The sequence below is a fragment of the Orcinus orca genome, chromosome 16 (assembly GCF_937001465.1).
Source record: "Orcinus orca chromosome 16, mOrcOrc1.1, whole genome shotgun sequence".
In the NCBI taxonomy this organism is placed as follows: domain Eukaryota; kingdom Metazoa; phylum Chordata; class Mammalia; order Artiodactyla; family Delphinidae; genus Orcinus; species Orcinus orca.
In genome coordinates, this window is record NC_064574.1 from 51,194,073 (window position 1) to 51,213,517 (window position 19,445).

Consider the following 19,445-nt stretch of genomic DNA (forward strand, 5'->3'; position numbering starts at 1 on the left):
GTTTCTGCCCTGCACGAGCACGCGCTCACATTCCCGTGCCTTTTACATTATTTACACGGGGCAGGAAGGAAAGCTCTGATCAGGAAGTATCTGAGAGGAGACCTGAAGGAAGTAGAAGGTGAGGCTCCTGTCTTGGGAAGAACCCTCCAGGCAGAGGGAGCAGCAAATATAAAAGATGAGGACAGAAGAGCAACGGAAGCCACAGCCAAAGGAAGTGGGTGACGGAGGTGGCAAGAGAGGGACAGGGAGGGGGTGGGGCCAGATCAGGTGTGGTTGGGGGAGCATTGTGAGGACTGTGCCCAGTTGCAGCAGGTCACCTGCGGGATGGCCCCAGTGATGCTTTCCTCCTAACCAAGAGGATACTGTGGAAATGATTGTGTGTGAATAAGGGGCTGGGCCACAAAGGACACTATGGCTTCCACCTCGTTCTCCTGGACCACTCACTTTGGTCGCCATGTTGTGAGGACGCTCAAGCAGCCTAGTGCTGAGGTCCAGATGGCGAAGAGCTGAGGCCTCCCACCAACAGCCCATACCAATGTGCCCCCCTCCCCACCCCAGGAGGGCAGTGGCAGGGTCTGCTGCAGGGAGAAGGAAGGTGAGCTGTAAGGAAGGAACAGGACTCTGCTGAGTCAGCCCTGGAATGGTCCAGGCAGAGGATGATGTTTGGATGGTAGGTGCAAGGGCAGGTGGAGAGAAGGTCAGATTCCGAATCTGGAAAGTAGCAGACAGAATCTGTTAAAGGCTCGTGTGAGGAAGTACTTGAAAAGAGAGGAGTCAAGAATGAATCTAAGAGTTTTGTCTTGGTCGGTCCAAGAGTGCACCTGCCCTTTCCTGAGACATCTCGTGTTGCTGTGCGAGTCTGTGCTGCCCTGGACACTCATGTGGAGAAGTTGCTTACTGGCAGGTGGATGTCTGGACCTGGGTGTCAGGGAGGGCTCTGGGCTGGAGATGGTGGGGTGGTCAGCTGCTAATTACTACCAGGGCTTCCTCATAGCATAGGTTTCCAAATTGATTGGCAATTCCTTCATTAAAATTCTATCACGGCATGGTTATCTGTCTTCGTTAAACAAATTGAGAAGCTTTACCTTTTTCTCTGTGTTCTGGGAAAGTTCGTATATCTCAGTAATTTTTGGTTGCTTGAAAATTAGAATAGTTAGAAGGAATGGAAATACGGATATTAAAGTAGGTACACATGAGAAAAGAGGTATGAGGTAATTCTATGTGAATCTTTGTTATTAAATTGGAAACCAGCCAAGAAGTTGAGACATTCTTAAAAACATAAAACTGAAGGGAATTCCCTGGTGGTCCAGTGGTTAGGACTCGGCACTTTCACTGCCAGGGCCCAGGTTCAATCCCTGGTCAGAGAACTAAGCCCCACTGTGCGGCCAAAAAAAAAGAAAAGAAAAACCATGAAATTGAAGTAGAGTCAAAAGGAAAAACATTAGCTATTTAAAAGGCTGCAACGACCCCGCATCATGGCAGGTTCTGCCATCCTCACACTGGTGGCCTTTTGTTACTCAAACATCCCTCCCTCCTGCCACCCTAAAGGGAACACTGGCTGGGCCCTGGTGACCCCACGAGGTCTTTCAACAGATGAGGGACTCTGAGGCCTAACAACTTCGCCCCAGCCCCACACTGGCTGGACAGCACGAGGGCAGGCCCAGACAGGGAGCAGGGTTACTTGGCTGGGCTCCCTGCTGCCCCCCACCCCCAGGAGCTGGGCACTCACAGGCCAGCGAGCAGATCTGTTTCTCCTTGAGTGTCCTGGGTGGGGGCCAGGCTGCCAGCCCCTTCAGCCAGGATCTGCCGGATCAGGTCTTCATCTGGAGGGAGCAAAATGTGTCAGCCCTGGAGCCTTCCCTCCTCCTGGGGGGAGCTGGGGGACACCACCCTCCCCACCCCTGCTCACCCACCTGAAGCTGAGAAGTATTTGGCAGGTGAGGAGGGGCTGACCAGGGAGAGACTGTCATCCTCCGGGCCCGGCGTGCGGCCCATCCGGCCCCGGGCCAGCCGCTGCAGGGTGCTGCCCATGACGGACGGGTCACTCAGCAAGTCTGGCCAACTGAGGGTGCCTTCGCTGGATGGCCAGCACACCAGGCTGCAGGCGACAGGTCAGCAAGGGGAGCCCAGAGGACGCGTCTGCACACATACCCAACCCAAGTCCCATCACACATGGACATGCGGTGCTGCTGAGCAAACACTCCCGGGACAGCCCCACGACACACGGACGAGGACACGTGACGCGGCACATGCGAGGCGCAGCTGACCTACAGGAGAAATGGCTCACGTTTCCTCTAGAGACCCCCACCTTTTAGAATCCTCCACAAATAAGTCATGTTTCATTTGTCCAGCAAAGGCCTGTTGAGAAGCACAGAGGAAACCTGATTCCAGGCTGCCCAGAACACGACCCCATCCGGGCAGGCCCTGGGGAGCCCGCACCTCAGCACCGAGTTCTGGGAAGGCAAGTACGGAGCTGTCCAGCACAGATGAGTCCAGGCAGCTGTCCATGTCCAGCGCCTGCGGCCCTGCTGGTGTGGGGCTCGGGCCCCCGGCCACCTGCAGGAGAGGCAGGTGGTCAGTGGGAGGCAGCTTGGGCCCCTGCTGTGGGGAGGCATGCTCGCTCCTGGCAGGCAGAGTCTAGAGCAGTGCTCTCCTGGAGAATGTTCTAGATGCACACATTCTACACCTTCATTGTCCATCACAGGAACTACTTGCCACATGCCAATACAGAACACCTGAAGTGTGGCTGGTGTAATGGAGAAGCTGAAGTTTTAATTTTATCTAATTTTAATCAATTTAAATATAAACAGCCAGGGACTTCCCTGGTGGCACAGTGGTTAAGAATCCGCCTGCCAATGCAGGGGACACAGGTTCGATTCCTGGTCCGGGAAGATCCCACATGCCGCAGAGCAACTAAGCCCGTGTGCCACAACTACTGAGCCTGTGCTCTAGAGCCCGTGAGCCACAACTACTAAGCCCGTGTGCCACAACTACTGAAGCTTGTGTGCCTAGAGCCCACGCTGTGCAACAAGAGAAGCCACCACAATGAGAAGCCCGTGGACCAAAACGAAGAGTAGCCCCCACTCGCCGCAACTAGAGAAAGTCTGCACGCAGCAATGAAAACCCAACGCAGCCAAAAAAATATATATATATATATAAATATACACACACACACAGATATATATAAAAACAGCCACATACGGGAAATTCCCTGGCAGTCTACTGGTTAGGACTCCGTGCTTCCACTGCAGAGGGCGTGGGTTCGATCCCTATTTGGGGAACTAAGATCCTGCATGCCCCATGGCATGACCAAAAATTTAAAAAAAAAAAAAAAAAAAACCCTGCCCCCCCCCCAAAAAAAACCCAGCCACATACAGCTAAGGATGTCCATTCTGGGTTCCTGGGGGAAATGCCACTTGTCATGGTATATGACCCTTTCTTATGAGACATGGGCATCAGCCAGTTCCCCAGCCAGTCCTGTTTGCTTCAGTGGTGTCAGCAGTGACCCCTGTTCACTCCTGATTCTGACACCCTGCATCTCTCCCCTGGCTCCTGACCCCTCTCTGGCTGCTATACTGAACAGCACAGCCCTTGGCAGGGGCAGCCGTGCCCATGCTCCAGGAGCCCCACCCACCTTGCTCCGGGACATCCGGAAGAGGAACAGGATGGCCAGGTAGACGGGGTAGACAACCAGGCTGGACACCAGGCCGACGGCGATGGTGTCGATGCTCAGTGGGATCAGACTGGACGCGGGCCTCACACTGTGGCAGGAGAGGAGAGACGGGCCGGCTTGGGGGGTGGGGCAGGAGGGGTTGGGGGTTGGGCAGAGAGAGGGCGTGCCGACCCCCACAGCACCCACCTGTAGGTAGCATCTCCCACAGCACCGTACCACACGGCGTTGGCACCCAGGAAGAGGCAGATGAGGAGGACGCAGCACGTGGCTCGCTGGACACGTGTAAAGCGGCTCCGAGGTGGCCGGTCCCACATGGAGAGCCAGACATGTTTGTCAAAGAAGCCGCGCTGCAGTTCGGCCACCAGGAGGCGCTGGAACCGCTGCAGGGCCACATCACCTGGGCGGGGACAGGAGGGCTTCAGGAGATCCCAGGGCCAGGCGCCCGAGCCCCCCACCCCCACCCCATGGCCCCGCCACCGGGGCAGGGCCTTACTTGCCGCCAGCACCTCCTTCTCCACCAGGCCCCCGTTGGCCTCCGTCTCCACTGACAGCCAGTCGTTGACCAGGAAGAAGGTGCTGCGGGCGTTCTGCAGGTCCCTGACGATGATGTGCTGCAGGAACCAGGCGGGGCTCAGCCCTGCAGAGGGGAGGGGCAGGGTGGTCAGAGCTGGGTGGGGCAGCAGGGGGGTGGGGGCGGCAGCAGCGGGGCCCCCAGACCTTTGTTGTCATGCCACACGCGGATCTTCCACACGCTGCCCAGGCTGTGTGGGGTGGCGATCTGGAAAATGTCCAGGCTGTTGCGGTGGAAGGCTCCATCCCCATCCAGGTGCCGGTGGCCGCTGCGGCTGTCCGCCCCGTACAGCATGATGCCCACATGAGCTGTGGTCCCTGAAGGACGTAAGAACAGGGGGCAGGACTCTGGGTTTGCCGCCCACCAGACATTGACCCCGGGCGGGTCTGCCCTGACAACCTTCCTTCGACAGGCACAGGCAGCCCCCACCCTGTGGCTCTGATACAAATGGATCTCAGTCGCCTCAAACCATTAAATGAACGGCCCCCAGTGACACAATTCAAATGCCAGTTGTGGTGGTGCCTTAACTACGAGTAACAGCGTGGAACGTGAAGGTGGCTGCCAGCCTTCAGTCCGCTACACAAGAGATGCATGTCCTGATGGGTGACATCACCTCTCCCAGAGGCTGCTGGTGACCAGTCACCATACACCTCTCAGTCCCCACACGGACCACCAAGTGCACAGCAGTGTTGCCCCATGTCCCCAGTGATAAACCTACACGACGTTTTATAAAAGTGGGTCATCAACACAGAGGACCAAAAAAAATTTAAAAACTAAAAATAAGGGGCTTCCCTGGTGGCGCAGTGGTTGAGAGTCCACCTGCCGATGCAGGGGACACGGGTTCGTGCCCCGGTCCGGGAAGATCCCACATGCCGCGGAGCAACTAAGCCCGTGTGCCACAACTACTGAGCCTGCGCTCTAGAGCCTGCAAGCCACAACTACTGAGCCCACGTGCTGCAACTACTGAAGCCTGCACACCTAGAGCCCGTGCTCCACAAGAGAAGCCACCACAGTGAGAAAGAAGCCCACGCACTGCAATGAAGAGTAGACCCCCACTCACCTCAGCTAGAGAAAGCCTGTGCAAGCAGCAACGAAGACCCAACGCAGCCAAAAAAAATTTTAAAGATAAAAGAGAGAACCAAGTGACAAAGATGAAAGCACAGCATAGAAATGAAAAATGGTACCAAGGAAGCGAAATTTGCATCAAAGGCAAACACACGACTGAAGAAACAGCCGACCACGGGGCCACTGTCGCTGCCGCTGCCCCAGGGGCTCTGGAGAGGCCGTCGCTGACAGCAAACTCACCAACATGAGTGAGAGCAATCGTTGAGACAAAAAGGATGAAGACGTCACATAGCAATGGATGCCGGCAAAAACTTCACGTGGAAAGAACTCTCAGAGGTACTTCACAGAGAGGAGAGCATGACAAGAGGTCGGCAGCAAAGTGTCCGCTGGCCGAGGCACAAAGATGCCCCCTCGGGTGGCAATTACAGATGAGAAGGCAAGTGCTGCTCAAACTACTCTTGGTAAGTTTCCCACAAAGAAATAAGGCACTTTAGTTCTCAGCGTCTAACGCTTTATGTTACACTGTACTAACTCCACATCATCAAGTTACTTTCCACATTTTTAACCAAAATTCAAGAGCTTTTGATGTCTTGAAAACAATCTTTTCACCAAGACGACTTATTACCATTTAATAATCATTTCCCACACCAATCGTCAGGCTGTTCCACCTGGCTGCGCACGTCAGTGGCTGCCCACAGGGACTACGAGCCCACTGCATGCCCACAGGTGCAGATGAACGAGCTGCTGCTTGGCACAGCCATGGTGACCCAAACCCCTGCTGGAAGCCACCCCTCTATTACAAGAGTCCCCATCAGGAAGGCAGCCCCCCTCACCTGAGCCCCGGCCCCAGCCGGTCTTGACCAGGATCTCATACTTGAAGCGACCCCCCTTCCCACAGAACGGGATGACGCGGACCCGGCTGATGTCCAGCTGGTCCAGCTTACGCAGGATCACAGCCGTGACCGCGTAGGTCACCAGGCACACAGTGCACGTCAGCAGGACGATGTAGTTCACACTTGAGGCTGGCTCCTAGGGAGACAGAGCCATCAGGCCCCGGGGCGCAGCCCAGCCCTCGCCTGCTCAGGGCGGAGCTGGGGCTCCCCAGAAGTCCAAGGATGCAGCACCACTCACGGGGAAGATGAAGTGGACGTGGCTGGGAGGCACAAAGAGACTGGCACCGAAGGCGGTGAGGTGGCGGGTGAGGCAGACAGCCTGGCTGGGCGAGGTCTCCTCTAGGGGCACGAGGCCCTCTGTCCGCCATGCCATCTCCTTCTCGCTGAAGTACTGGCAGAGGGACGTGTACAGACCCACGGACACCTCCAGTGCTGACCATCGGAAGTGGCTGGTCAGGTTCAGGTAGTAGCTAGCGCCCAGATCTCTGGTCCTGAGAGAATTGGGGGTGTCATGGCCAGACCTGGCCTGGCCCGCTCCCCAAACCCCACAGGGAGCCCCTGGGCCCTGGCACATACGGATCCGACCATGTCCACCTGCCCTCAGAGATCAGCCCCACCCCGCCAACAAGTCCCACTGCTCCCAGGTCCAGGGCAGGACGTGCTCACCCCGGGGCGATGAAGAAGGTGTAAGGCCTGTGGTCGTCGCCTGCCAGGACCTCCAGGCTGATCCTCCTGCTGGCTGAGCAGTTGTGCTCGTTGGGCCAGGGCATAGCGTGCAGGTAGGCGGCCAGGTAGGGCTCAGGCTCCTCTGGCAGGTAGTGCTCTGCGGGTGGCATGTGCAGGCTCAGACCCCTGCTCGGGCAGCTCACACACCCCAGGGGACAACCCCAGAAGCCCTCCCCAGCCACCCCACTGTCCTCCAGCCAGGCCCCCAGGGCTCCACAAAGCAGGAGACAGACTTTACCGAAGGCCACGAGTTGGGGGTGCCCGCGAGAAACACCTGTTCACCTGGCCACCCCACTGCCCCACACAGGCTGGGCCACAGGAGGGAAGAGGAGGCCGTCCACCGAGGGCCCCGCCATGCCACGCACCGTTCAGCACCATGAAAGTAAGCTGCAGGTGAAGCCCGGCCTCAGGGTTGCTGTTCTCGGGGGTGACCACGACACTGACTGAGGCCTGGGGCTGGACGATAGCAGAGCCAGCAGGGATGCGGTGACCCTGGGCAGCCTGGTCTGAGTTGTTGGGCACCTTCACGGTGATGGCGCGCTCTGAGGCCAGCTGCCCAATGGGGATCTGGGTGCCGGCCTGTGTCTGGAAAGCCATGGACGCCACCTTGGTGGAGACAGTGTAGTTGCTGATGTAGCCAAAGGGGAAGGGGTTGGAGTCGACGAGGAGGATGAGTTGCACCACATCACTGAGGTTGGACAGGGCCCCGCTGAAGGCTGTGGGGATGGAGAAGTGGCAGCCGGGGCCCGAGGCGTCGCCCTGGCACAGCAGACTCAGTGGATCCGAGCGCTTGCCCTGTGCCACGATCTCTTCACCCGCCAGGGTCAGGGGCTCCTCGTTGAGCACACGGGAGCGCATGAGAATACCCATGAGGGCCGATGAGAGCTGGTAGGCCCTGGATGCCACCAGTAGTGACGGCGGCTCTGCCCCCAGCTCCGAGGGCTGTGGGCCCTGCATGTCCGAGCTGGCCAGGTGGATGAGGTCACCTACGGATAGGAGAGATTAGGCGGAGAAGTGGGGAGAGGGATCATGGGGAAAGGTTGGGGGGAGAGGTCCGGTTTGGGGAGAGGTCTGGTGGGGGGAGAGGTGGCAGAGAGGTTGGGGGAGAGGTTGGAGGGAGAGGTCCGGTGGGGGGCAGAGATTGGAAGGGGGGTAGAGGTGGGGGAGAGGTGGGGGAAGGTCCGGGGAGCAGCAGGCGCCCACACCTGTGATGTTGAGGATGCTGTCAGCAATGGCAGTGGGCGTCCCAGTGCCCGCAGCGGTCTCAGCCTGCAGGATGCGCATCATGCCCTCTAGCTTGTGCAGTGTCTTCTTCAGGCACGAGCGGCACACGAATTCCCAGCTGGACACCTGCAGGGAGCCCATCACCATGTCCAGCCCCACTCCAGCCCAGCTGACCCAGGCCAGGTAGGGGCCACTCAGCAGCAGCTCCCCCCACTTCTGTCCCTCAGCCCAGCTTGGCTCCGCCATGCTCGCTGTGATCCTGGAGCAGCCTCTGTGACAGCGGCCTCCCCACCTCCGTGGAGCCGTTCCAAACCACCTTTCATGTTGCAGCTGGAAAATCCATGCCAAACACGGCTACACCCATGGGCATCTCTGCCAGGAGCCCTTCAGTGGCTCTTCCCCACACACAGGCAGAGTTCAAGGTAATGTGGCCCCAATGGCCACCCCGGCCACACACACAGCCAAGTAAGCCATATCACAGACAGGGCGACCCCCACCCAGAAAACCTTCCCCTCCCTTCTCCTCCACAAGGCCTCGGCAGCAATCCCTTGCCACCCTGAGCACAGTCCCCTCCCCGCCGTCAAGACAGAGCCCAGCCCAGCCCGGCTGCTGAGTCCTAGGCGAGGGTGGCGGAGTCAGGTGTAACCACAGGCCCACAGGCGAGAGTACAAAACAGCCTCACCCCTCCCCACACCTGGGCCTTGTGCCCTGGACCCCCGCAGGGTCACCCTGGGGGGCACCCGTGGCTCATGCTGGGACAGCTGAGAATGGGCACGTGGCCACACAGACTTGGCTAGGAAAGGAGCTCTCAGGTCGTCAGGGTTGGGGGCTCAGGGCTGCCGCAGGGCCTGTATCTCGTCCTACCGTGCACTGGGCCAGGGCGGCTGCAACCTGCTGGATGTCGTCCACGGTGTTAACCCGCAGGGAGACCAGGGTCTCGGTGACATTCTTGCGTATCTGGGCGCGCAGCTGCCGCCTGGGGTCTGGCTCTGCCACCATGGCCAGGGCCTGCTCGTACTGCAGGCACAGGGGAGCCGTCAGCAGGAGATGGGCAGCCCCGCCTACAGTGCAGGCTGACCAAGGGCAGGCATCTCGGCCGCTGCCTAACACCAGCGGCAACTCGAGCCCTGTGTCAAGGGCAAAAGGGGTATTCCCCAGGACCCCACGTGGGGGCTAGGGGCACAAGGAGAGGAGGAGGCAGCCTGGCACTGGGGAGGGCCCCGCAAGTGGGTGCTGCTGGGAGCAGGAGTGGTGCCGAGGCCCTGGTCAGGAGAGGGGGTCTGGGCCACCCCCAGCACAGAGGCCAGCGCAGGAGGGGCTCCTCAGCCGCACTGACCTCATTGAGCACAGCGATGAGGGCCAGCGAGTACTCGATGACGTGCTGGGGGTCGGCCTGGCGCAGCAGCCCAGGCAGCGTGCTCTCTGTGAGGCTGTACAGCCAGGGCGTGAGATCTGGGGGGCCGTCGGGGGACTCTCCGGGGGGCTCTGGCAGGGTGATGGCCAGAGACCTGTGGGCAGAGGCTGTGGATGAACAGGTGGCGGGTCCCCCTCCCACCCCCAGCCAGGCCCTGTTCCACGGGCACAGGCTCACCTGTTGAGGGCGACCACGGCGGCACCCAGCTGGTCCTGCACAACCACAGCCAGGCCCACCACAAAGTGGGGCGCAAAGCCAGGTGGCAGCACGGCCCCATAGGTGGAGAGGCTGCCCTTGTAGACACAGAACTCCTCGCAGTGGCCCTGGTGACAGCGCCGCAGCAGCAGGGCATACACCAGTGGAGCACCCGCGTCCTCCTCATCCTGCCAGCCTGTGGGACCCCAGGGCATCAGCAGGGTCCCAATGTGCCCCCCATCACCAGGGCCTGTGGGCCGTACTCACCCACACACTTGAAGTGCACCTTGGTGGTGAGGGCGCGCACGGCCTCGAGCGGGAAAAGGCGGCAGGAGCCCCCCAGTGGAGGGCGGTTCGGGGCAAGATGGATGGAGGCGCAGCCCTGCTCCTGGCCCGAGTGGCCCAGCACCGTGAGCGTGAATGTGTAGCCCTCGCCGTCCCGTAGCACGCCGCGCCGCACCACCAGCCGCATGCCCGCACTGCCCGTGGACGTGGTTGTCTCATCCAGCACCAGTGTCTCATTGCTAAAGCTGCGCGCGGCCCAGCGCTGAGAGGGCACCCAGATCACAGGTGCTCAGGGGCGGGTCTCCCCCAGGCCCACCAACTTTGGTCCCCACCTGGGGCCCCCTGCTCACCCCGCGCTCGGAGCCCCCGCCGCAGTTGTCACAGCGGCCCTCCAGGTACACGTAGGAGCTGCGGCTCACTGCGTACACCGCCTGCGCCTTGCAGGACACACACTCCAAGGACACGATGGGTACCCGGCCACTCCGGATCAGCACCTGGAGGCCGGGCAGGATTAGAGAGAGGCATGCCCACCCTGGTCAGGAGCCTCCGGATTGGGGCTCTGCTCCTGAGGCCCAGACCCTTGGGTCTGCCCCGTGTGGTGGGTGGTAGCGAAACCCATGAAAGAGCAGGGCCCCTGCCCCTGCCATTCTCCCACTTGCAGAAGCTCCTCTCAGACCCAGCCAACTCCTAAGTCAGCCCGAAGCCCAGGTTCTGTGGGGCCATGAGCTCAGCCCTCACCCAGGATGTTTGTATCGTTTTGTGACTCCTAGGATTGGCGAGGGACAGGGGAGGAGGATGGGGGAGGAGGGAATTTAATGAAGTGCAGACCATGATGGGCTTATTTTCTGCAGCACCCCAGGCCGGTCTTGGGCCTGGCACACAGCAGACACTCAACAGGTGCTCAGCTACAAACAGATAAACAGAGGCGTGAAGGTACAGATGGACTAGTGTCCGCGTGGGGACAAGCATAGCTCAGCTCAGCGCAGCCCCGTCTGAGCCTCCCACTGCTCTCTGCACTGGGGGCAGGGCCCACATCAGACAGCCCCAGACAGCCACTCCGGGCAGAAACCTGGCACGGGGGATGGACACCCCATCCCAGGCACCAGCAGGGCCTGATGCACCCACTCCTGTTACAGCAGCAGGAGTGGTGCCATGGGGCCAAGCATACGTGGTCCTGACCGCCTGGCAGCTTAGGGAGGGAGAGAGAGCGTGCTCCACACACAGGCAAGAACAGGCCCTCCTCATTCAGGGAGGGGACACCATGCTCTGGGGAAGGGACGTGTCTCCTCGCTGGTGGCCTTCAGTGCTGTGGGGACAGTGAATTTCTCACAAACCACTAGGGCCTGTGCTGTGCCTCTAAGCTTTGTGCACAGCTATGGCCTTTTTGGAAGAAAGCAATGCCAGAGGAGCATCTTGTTAAGTAGAATTAACATCAAGGGTAATAATGACTTAAAACCAATAGCTTCTAGAAGTACTAAAACAAAAAACCAAAAAACCAAAAAAATCCTGAAAAATGGGTGCTCGGGGACTTCCCTGGTGGCACAGTGGTTAAGAATCTGCCTGCCAATGCAGGCGACACGGGTTCGGGCCCTGGCCCGGGAAGATCCCACATGCCGCGGAGCAGCTAAGCCCACGTGCCACAACTACTGAGCCTGTGCTCTAGAGCCCGTGAGCCACAACTACTGAGCCCGTGTGCCACAACTACTGAGCCCGTGTGCCACAACTACTGAAGCCCACATGTCTAGAGCCCGTGCTCCACAACAAGAGAAGCCACCACAATGAGAAGCCTGCACACCCCAACAAAGAGTAGCTCCCACTCACCGCAACTAGAGAAAGCCCACACGCAGCAACAAAGACCCAACGCAGCCAAAGATAATTAAAAAAAAAAAAAAAGCGTACTCGGTACTATGTGCAGGCAGGGGCCCTGTGCACTCAGCCTCTCCGGCAGTTCCCCCCACGCTGGGGGCCGGTAGCTCCACCCAGGGCTGGGTCAGGGCAGCACCCACCGTCTGGTTGGTGACCTCCTCCTTGCGGCCTGCCTTCCATACGGTCAGGTTGAAGGTGTACTCCACACCGGCTTGCAGACGCTCCCGGGGGATGGTGACCACGCTGCTCCCACGGGGCCCGAAGTTCAGTGCACACCCGCCAGTCTCACTCTGCAGTCCGTAACGGGGCCAGGGAGGGGGTGCGCATGGGGGTGAGATCCTAGGCCTGCCTCCAATTAGATCCTGGCCCGGGGACGGCTGGGAAGACCCCTCCCCCTGCTGGGATCGAGCCCACCAGGCACTCAGACATATCAAGCAGACCCAAGAGCCTGCCAGCCTCATGCACACAAACGACCTAAGGGGGATTAGGAGAACGATTGCCCCGCCATGTGACTGACCTGCGTCGAGGCCACGCAGGCCCAGTGGAAGCTGAGTGGCGTCTGGTCACCGTCCTCCAGGTTGGGGTCATAGGACTTGCTCCCATCCAGCACCAGGTCCTGAGAGTCCGACCACACACGGTAGGAGCCACCCTCGACAATGGGCACCAGGCGCTCAGGGGCCACTGTCACATTGGCCTGGATGCTCTGTGCCAGCGGTGTGTCCCCAAACGACACCACGAACACAAAGCAGTAGTGGCCCACAGGCAGCACCATCCGTGGCACCACCAGCTGGGGCCGGCTTACATCCACACTGGGCAGGGTCACCCGGGCCATGCGCCCAGGCCGCTGGCAGCTGGTGGCACGGTACACCTCCCAGCGGTACTCAGTCTGGTACGTGACGCAGTCACGCAGGTCGACGTGGGCCTCCAGGTAGTTGCGCTGGGAGCGCCGCATAAGTACCTGTGGGGGCAGGGCCACATCCACCTCGGGCTCCCTGCAGGCCAGCACATGGACGGTGACCGTGGTCTGCGCCACAAAGAAGCTCACCAGGTTGGAGGCGTTCACCTCCACACGGTAGTCCCCAGGCTGCAGGTAGGAGTGAGCCACCCAGGGAACCTCCGTGTCCTCTGCCAGGGCCCCGTCCCCAAAGTCCCAGTGGTAGGCCACTCGCCGGGGGCTGGGGCTCGTGGCAGCCTCGAAGCGGGCCGAGCGGTTGGTGAAGCAGCGGCCGCTGCGCAGCGCCACGTGCTGAATGACGTCCTGGACATCAATCATGAGTGTGTGGTTTACGCCGCCCAGCTCATTGAAGGCTCGCACGTGGATCTCCAGCAGCCCTGCAGCCACGGGAGTATAGGTGACGTCGCGACCCGACAGGATGACCAGTGAGTCTCCCTGAACCTTCTGCAGCGAGAAGTACCACGCGTAGGCAACACGGGAACCCCGCTGCACCCGGGCCGTGAAGTTCCTCTCGGAGCCCGTGGCGATGGCCGGCTCGCAGCAGTCGGGCACCTGGAGCCCACCCACGGCCTCCAGCACTGAGACACGCACCTGCGCCTGCACCCGGCTTACGTGGTTCTCGGCCTGGATGCTCACCGTGTAGTCCCCGAGCCGGGGGAAGCTGCGGGAGAAGTGGGGCCCAGGGAGCACCTCGAGGCCAGCCCCACTGACCTGTAGGTGGAAGCTGACGGCCGAGCCGGCAGCCAGCAGGATCTGAAAGTGAACCAGCTGCCCGGGCTCCACCACCTTCCTGCTGGCCCATAGCACCAGGCCCACGATGGGATCCTCCACCGTGAGGTTGTGTGTGGCCACGACCCAGCTGACCGCGTTGGAGGCGTTGAGCTGAATGGAAAAGGTGCCAGCGTCGGGGAGGACCACGGCGATGTGTTGGCCATGCCTGCTGCCACCCGACACGGCCCAGCACCAGCTCACATTGGTGCCCGAGGCCAGCTGCCCCCAGAAAGGCACGGTGGAACTGGCCACCACAAAGCTGCAGTCCAGTTCACCGGCCCTGATGCTGAGGCCACTGACAGGCACTTGCACAGCCACCTCAATGCTGGCGTTGGCTGAGCCCAGTTGGTTCTTGGCCATGACTGTGACCAGGTGCATGCCGGGGCTGGGAAAGGTGTGGGTGGTGGATGGCTCTGGGGTCTCCCAGCCCAGCCCTTCCTCCAGGGACCAGGTGTAAGTGACGCCACTGCCACCAGCCAGCTCAGCACGGAGGGTGACACTTGCATTGACAGCCACTGGGTTCGGGGAGGCGGCGGCGGCCAGCCACCCCACAGGCTCCACAAAGTTCACGGTGCGGTTGGCCGAGGCGCTGCCCAGCATGTTGGTGGCCCGCAGCTGGACGTGGTAGGTGCCAGCCTCGAGCACGGTGAGCGAGAAGGCTTTGCCGCTGCCAGCCAGGGCCAGGCCACTGTCCCGCTGAGCGGTCCAGCTGTAGGAGATGTTGGTACCATCCCTGACTGAGGCCTGCAGCTGCAGCGTGCGGTTGGTGGGGAAGCAGCAGCTACTGCCGCCGCCCACCACCTGCAGCCCCTCGATGTGCTGCAGGACATAGATGAAGATACTGTCCTGGGCGGCGCCCACCTCATTCTCAGCCGTGACAATGATGTTGAAGGTGCCGACAGACCGGAAGGTGTAGGAGATGGTGGGGCCCCCAGGGATGGGCGTGCAGCGGTCACAGAGGACCCAGGAGTAATGCACGTCACTGCCCGCCTCCAGGGAGGTGCTGAAGCTCACGCTGCCGTTCAGGGGTACCACCGTGCGGCTGGCGTTGACGCTGAGCCCCCGCACACGCTGCTGCACGGTGACATTCAGCTGGGCCTCCCCACGGCTTACCTCGTTCCAGCCAGACACCCTGACGGGGAAGCAGCCCGTGCTGCTGTAGGCGTGGGTGACCGCAGGGCCCTGGAGCCGCCCGCCATCCCCCAGCTCCCACAGGTAGGTGGCGGGGTGCCCACGTCCCACAGCAGAGAACAGGTAGGGCTGCTGCAGCTCCAGCACATGGGAGCCATTGACCCTGATGCCTGTGAGATCCACGGGCTCCTGCACCTCCACGAGTGCCGAGTCGTTGGCAGCTGAGATGTTGTTGGACACGGTGACGGTCACCAGGTAGGAACCTGAGTCCCAGTAGGTGAATGTGGCCTCAGGGCCCCCAACGCGGGCAGCAGCATCCTCAGTGCCAAAGTCCCAGGTGTAGCGGTAGGGGAATGGGGGCCAGGCACAGGCAACTAGCCGGGCTGTGTCCCCGACCCGCACAAACTGCCTCTCGGGCCACATGGTGATGTTGCCCACCTCGGGCTCCACGCAGATGCTGCTGAAGTAATGTGCCTTATTCACGTGGCTCGACAGGACCAGCGCCAGGGGGAATGTACCACTACGTGTGAAATTGTGCATCACTGTCGGGTCCCCCCGGACGGTCGTGTTGGATGAGCCGTCCCCGAAGGTCCAGTCGAAGATGTAGTTGGTAGGGTTCCCAGTGACGTGGGCTGTGAGCTGGGCGTGGGGCTGGGTGGGGATGCAGGCTGTAGGGTCGATCCACAGCACCTCCAGGACAAAGACCTGTATGGGCAGGCTCCGGGCCAGGTTTCCAGTGGGGCTGGACGCGCCCACGGTCACCGTGCAGTTCTGCGCCCGCAGGTACACGTGCTCTACTGTGGCCTCAGGGCCCATGAGCACTGTGCCGTCCCCCATGTCGAAAGTCCATGTGACATTGTCGCCCGAATCCAGGGTGGCGCTGACCACCACGGGTGCACCCTGCTCCACGGCCGGGCTCAGGCTCACGGTCAGCCCACGGAGCTCCTCGAAGACATGGACGCTGATGCTCGCCACTGTACTACTCACCGTGTTGTTGACCTCCAGTTGGATGTGGTATGCGCCCCTCGAGGCGAACGTGTGGTTGATCTCTGGCTGGGGCTGTGTTACATCTGGGGAGCCATCCCCGAAATCCCACGTGTACAGGACACCCCCAGGCGAGGGAAGCGGGTGCGGGAAGAAGGTGACAGGCCAGCCAGCCACCAAGACCCGGCTGCCCGTGGCCACGGCCACGGCGGGCAGGGTGGCGCGCACACTCACAGGCACCTGCTGCGTCAGGTTCTCGAAGGTACTGGACACGAGCAGGGTCAGGTTGTATTCACCTGGCAGACAGGCCCAGAATGGGGACGGGGATGGGGCCGGGGCCGCCGCCACCACCTACTCAGCAGAACCCCTCCTAACCCCGTGCTGTGGGCAGGGGCCTGGGGTGGGGGTGAGGCGCAAAGCAGGGCCCCAGTTATAACGTGAACAGAGAACGCCCTTGGACCCAGGCCCGGGTGCTCTCAGCACAGGGCAAGTCGCAGGGCTGAGGCAGAAAGATGAAGAGCAACCGTCTCCAGGTACGACTGCCCTTGGGGTGACAGGGCAGGCATAGGTGCAGGGCTGAGATCACAGGAACAGGGCTGGGATCATAGGGGCACCACTGTTTACTCTGCATTTCTTGTGTGTGAGGCTTCTGGAATTTCAAAAATGACTAAAAGGAATCTTCCCTTCTCCCCCAAAAAAGGCTCAGGGAAGGAGTCAGGAGGGGATAGAAGGGTCCGGTTTCTGGCCGGCAGACTTGAATCATGGGTCTCAGAGACCTAGTCCACCCCTCAACCCTGGACATCCCTTCTTCACCCCAGTGAGGGCCCTGTGCCAACAGCCCAGGCTGGATCCCGGGAGGCAGGACCAAGGGGGGCTGTCCCCCAGGGAGGGGCTGTCCCCGGGGCAGGGCTCACCCAAGCTGGAGGCTGGCAGGGCAGCAGGCCTGCCCCTTACCTGGGACAGTGTAGGTATGTGTGATGTTGTGCTCCACCAGCACCTGGGCCACTGTGGGGTCTGGGACCTGGAAGGACTCGTTGTATGGAGGCTTGAACTGGCCGATCACCTGCTCCCCATCCCCGAAGGTCCACCTGCCAGGGCAGCGAGCAGGCAAGTGAGCAGGCAAGTGAGCAGGCTAGGAGGGGTGGGGTAGGAGGGAGGGGTGGGGAGGGCCCAGCTGTAGCCCCTTTCCTTGCACCTCCTTTCAGGGTACCACCCGCCCTGCTGCAGCCCTCCAGCCGGTCCCAATGTCCTATGTACCCAGCACGTCCTGACAGATGAGGAGGTGGAGGCTGGGGCCCCACCCAGGGCCCAGCACACTCACAGAAAGGCCACCTCCATGGCCGAGTCCACCAGCACGTCAGCCGCCAGCGCCAGCGTGGCATTGGGGGGCAGCACGGGCGGCACCGCAGACACCCGCAGGCCCCGCATCCTGTGCATCCGCTCGACGGTGACGTTGTAGTTCACGGTGACGTTGCTCACGTGGTTGGAGGCCGTCAGCTGTGGGGACAGGCGGCAGTGAGCAGGCCACCAGCCGGCCACAGGGCAGCGTGGACAGAGCCCCTCCCCGCACTCACCCACAGCTGCCACGGGGTCCTCGGGAGCAAAGCAGAACAGAAGGCAAAGGTGAGCAGCGGACAGCCCAGCCCCCGCCCCACCCACCCCCACCCTACTCTCCACCCTGTGCCCACGCCCCCCGCCCACCGAGAGCTTGAAGACGGCGGCGCTCTGGTAGATGACGTTGAAGACCACATTGTGGAAGGTCAGGGACTGCTTGTCATCAATGGTCCAGCGGAAGACCACATCCGAGCCAGCCTCCACCACGGGGCTGTACCTCTGCGGAAGGGCACAGCGTCAGCTGGCCATGGCCCTGCCCCAGCCCAGGGTCTTTGGGGGACCAACTGTGCCCTCAACCCACGTCTATCCGCCTGGACATAGCTCCCTATGGGGCTTCCCTCTAGGCTAAGGAGGCCACATAGTGCGGGGCTGAGCCTGGGCTTGGTTACATCCTGACCTCTCTGTACCTCAGTTTCTTCATCTGTAAAATAAACCCAACACCCGTTGGGTTGGGCCAACCCACCTCAGTCTGTGCACCCCCACCCCAGGGCTCCTGCTCAGGCCCCCGTAGCTGGACAGCACAGTGCCGTTTGGGAAGGCACGTGAGTCTCAATGGGCCTCATGGTTCTGGATGTTTACCTGAGTCACCTGATAGAACAGGTGTGAACAGGGAAGCCAGGGGAAGGGGACACAACCACCCAACAGCTCCTGTGCTAAGGCTGCAGAACTGGTGGCTGCCTTATGTGAGGTGGGTACTCCCAGGACAGGGACACGGACAGCCGCTCCCGGAGTGGCACCAACAGTGGCCGGGTGGCATCAGATCCCAACCTCAAAAAGCACTTTAGCCAGGTGGGAACACAGCAGGACCCCGAAAACACACCCAGGATCAACAAGGTCAGAGGTGGGTGGAGAGTTCGACAATTCGTGCAGGAAATGTGAGAGCAAAAAGAAGCATTTTCAGAGCAACTGTTTCACAGGTGACTTCCCCAGTAACTTAGGAATTAACGAACCATCTGAGGAACCACTGAACAGGACCTGCCCAGAAACCGACACTGAGCCCACTGTCCCGGGCAGCCAAGTGCTCTCCTCGCTGGGGAGAGGCCACCCTCAGCATAGGCACCTTGTCTCAGGGCGGGGCGGGGGGCGGGGCCCACACTCACCACAAGGATGCCCTGCAGCACTCGGGCCTCAGGGCTGGGCGTGGCGCGGAGACCTCGGATGGGTTCCTCAGCCTTCACCCGCAGGCTGAGGTTGGCCCGGCCAGCACCGTTCTCCACCACAACCTCCACATCGTGCTCACCCTCGCTGAGCCCGGGCAGTGCCAGCACCGAGAACAGGGTGCTATTGGCCTCGTGGGCACAGCCAGGCACCAGGGCAGCCACAGTGGCAGGGCAGGCAGCCTCGAAGGGCGCACTGACGTTGCCCCCAGGCCAGCGTGCAGTGGCCGTGGCGTTGGTGCCGGAGTCCACCTGGAGCACCAAGGCCGAGCCGTTGGTGGGCATGTAGAGGCGGCCGTCGTAGGGGGCCGGGTAGATGGCCCGAAGCCCTGCCACCGGGGAGAAGACGTTGAAGCTGCAGGACAGGTTGTGCCTGGACACGCTGTTGCCCACTGTGGCCCTGACCTCATAGCGCCCTGGCCGCCGCAGCCCTGGGTTGGGGCTCAGGCCCAGCAGAGGGGTGAGCCGCTCTGTGGCAACAAGCAGCCGCAGGGCACAGGCAGGGCCAGCCGGGGCCGCCTCCAGCTTGGCAGGCAGGTGGGCCAGCCAGGCTGAGACGTTGGTGGAGAAGTACGGGGCCTCGGAGCCAGGGACGCTGAGTGCTGGGGGGCAGCGCAGGAGGGCGCCCGGTCCGGCATCGTGCTGCAAGCTGATGAGGTCACCAGGGAGCAGGGGGCTGCCCTGGTCGTGGAAGGTGACCTACAGGAGAGGGGGTTGGGCCTGTGTCAGGTCCTCACAGTGGGTCAGGGGCCTGTAGGCAGCACTGGGCCAGGGGCTCCAGCGGGCTGCAGAACCCCCCTGGGGTAACCCAGAGTCACCCCCTACAGGGGTCTCAACACTCCTCATTCACTCACACACCACCAGGCTTCACAGGGGCCTCCAAGGCACTCAAGATGGGGACAGACAAAACACACAGGGCAG

General features: G+C 61.3%; 1 protein-coding gene across 10 annotated transcripts in view; it reads right to left on the reverse strand.

Annotated features, from left to right (window-relative positions):
* The window catches only part of PKD1 (polycystin 1, transient receptor potential channel interacting), a 47,460-nt gene that overhangs the window by 6,539 nt on the left and 21,476 nt on the right, over positions 1–19,445 (reverse strand). For 5 of the 10 annotated variants that reach the window (XR_004483557.2, XM_033429134.2, XM_033429132.2 and 2 more), the window contains 23 exons: positions 18,468–19,223; positions 17,455–17,586; positions 17,075–17,250; positions 16,708–16,841; positions 12,430–16,049; positions 12,053–12,202; positions 10,397–10,540; positions 10,029–10,308; positions 9,744–9,957; positions 9,489–9,660; positions 9,017–9,169; positions 8,134–8,278; positions 7,294–7,914; positions 6,869–7,025; positions 6,441–6,693; positions 6,143–6,338; positions 4,391–4,561; positions 4,167–4,310; positions 3,860–4,070; positions 3,635–3,761; positions 2,309–2,556; positions 1,914–2,098; positions 1,730–1,823 (listed from right to left, as the gene is read on the reverse strand). Coding sequence is in view for 9 of the 10 variants with exons in the window: in XM_033429134.2 (XP_033285025.2) it covers positions 1,730–1,823; positions 1,914–2,098; positions 2,309–2,556; positions 3,635–3,761; positions 3,860–4,070; positions 4,167–4,310; positions 4,391–4,561; positions 6,143–6,338; positions 6,441–6,693; positions 6,869–7,025; positions 7,294–7,914; positions 8,134–8,278; positions 9,017–9,169; positions 9,489–9,660; positions 9,744–9,957; positions 10,029–10,308; positions 10,397–10,540; positions 12,053–12,202; positions 12,430–16,049; positions 16,708–16,841; positions 17,075–17,250; positions 17,455–17,586; positions 18,468–19,223 (8,483 nt within the window). In the remaining variant the exon portion in view is untranslated. Of the gene's footprint in view, positions 1–1,729; positions 1,824–1,913; positions 2,099–2,308; positions 2,557–3,634; positions 3,762–3,859; positions 4,071–4,166; positions 4,311–4,390; positions 4,562–6,142; positions 6,339–6,440; positions 6,694–6,868; positions 7,026–7,293; positions 7,915–8,133; positions 8,279–9,016; positions 9,170–9,488; positions 9,661–9,743; positions 9,958–10,028; positions 10,309–10,396; positions 10,541–12,052; positions 12,203–12,429; positions 16,050–16,707; positions 16,842–17,074; positions 17,251–17,327; positions 17,347–17,454; positions 17,587–18,467; positions 19,224–19,445 lie in introns of those variants that run through there. The other 5 variants (XM_033429133.2, XM_033429127.2, XM_033429136.2 and 2 more) reach the window with 4 other exon arrangements.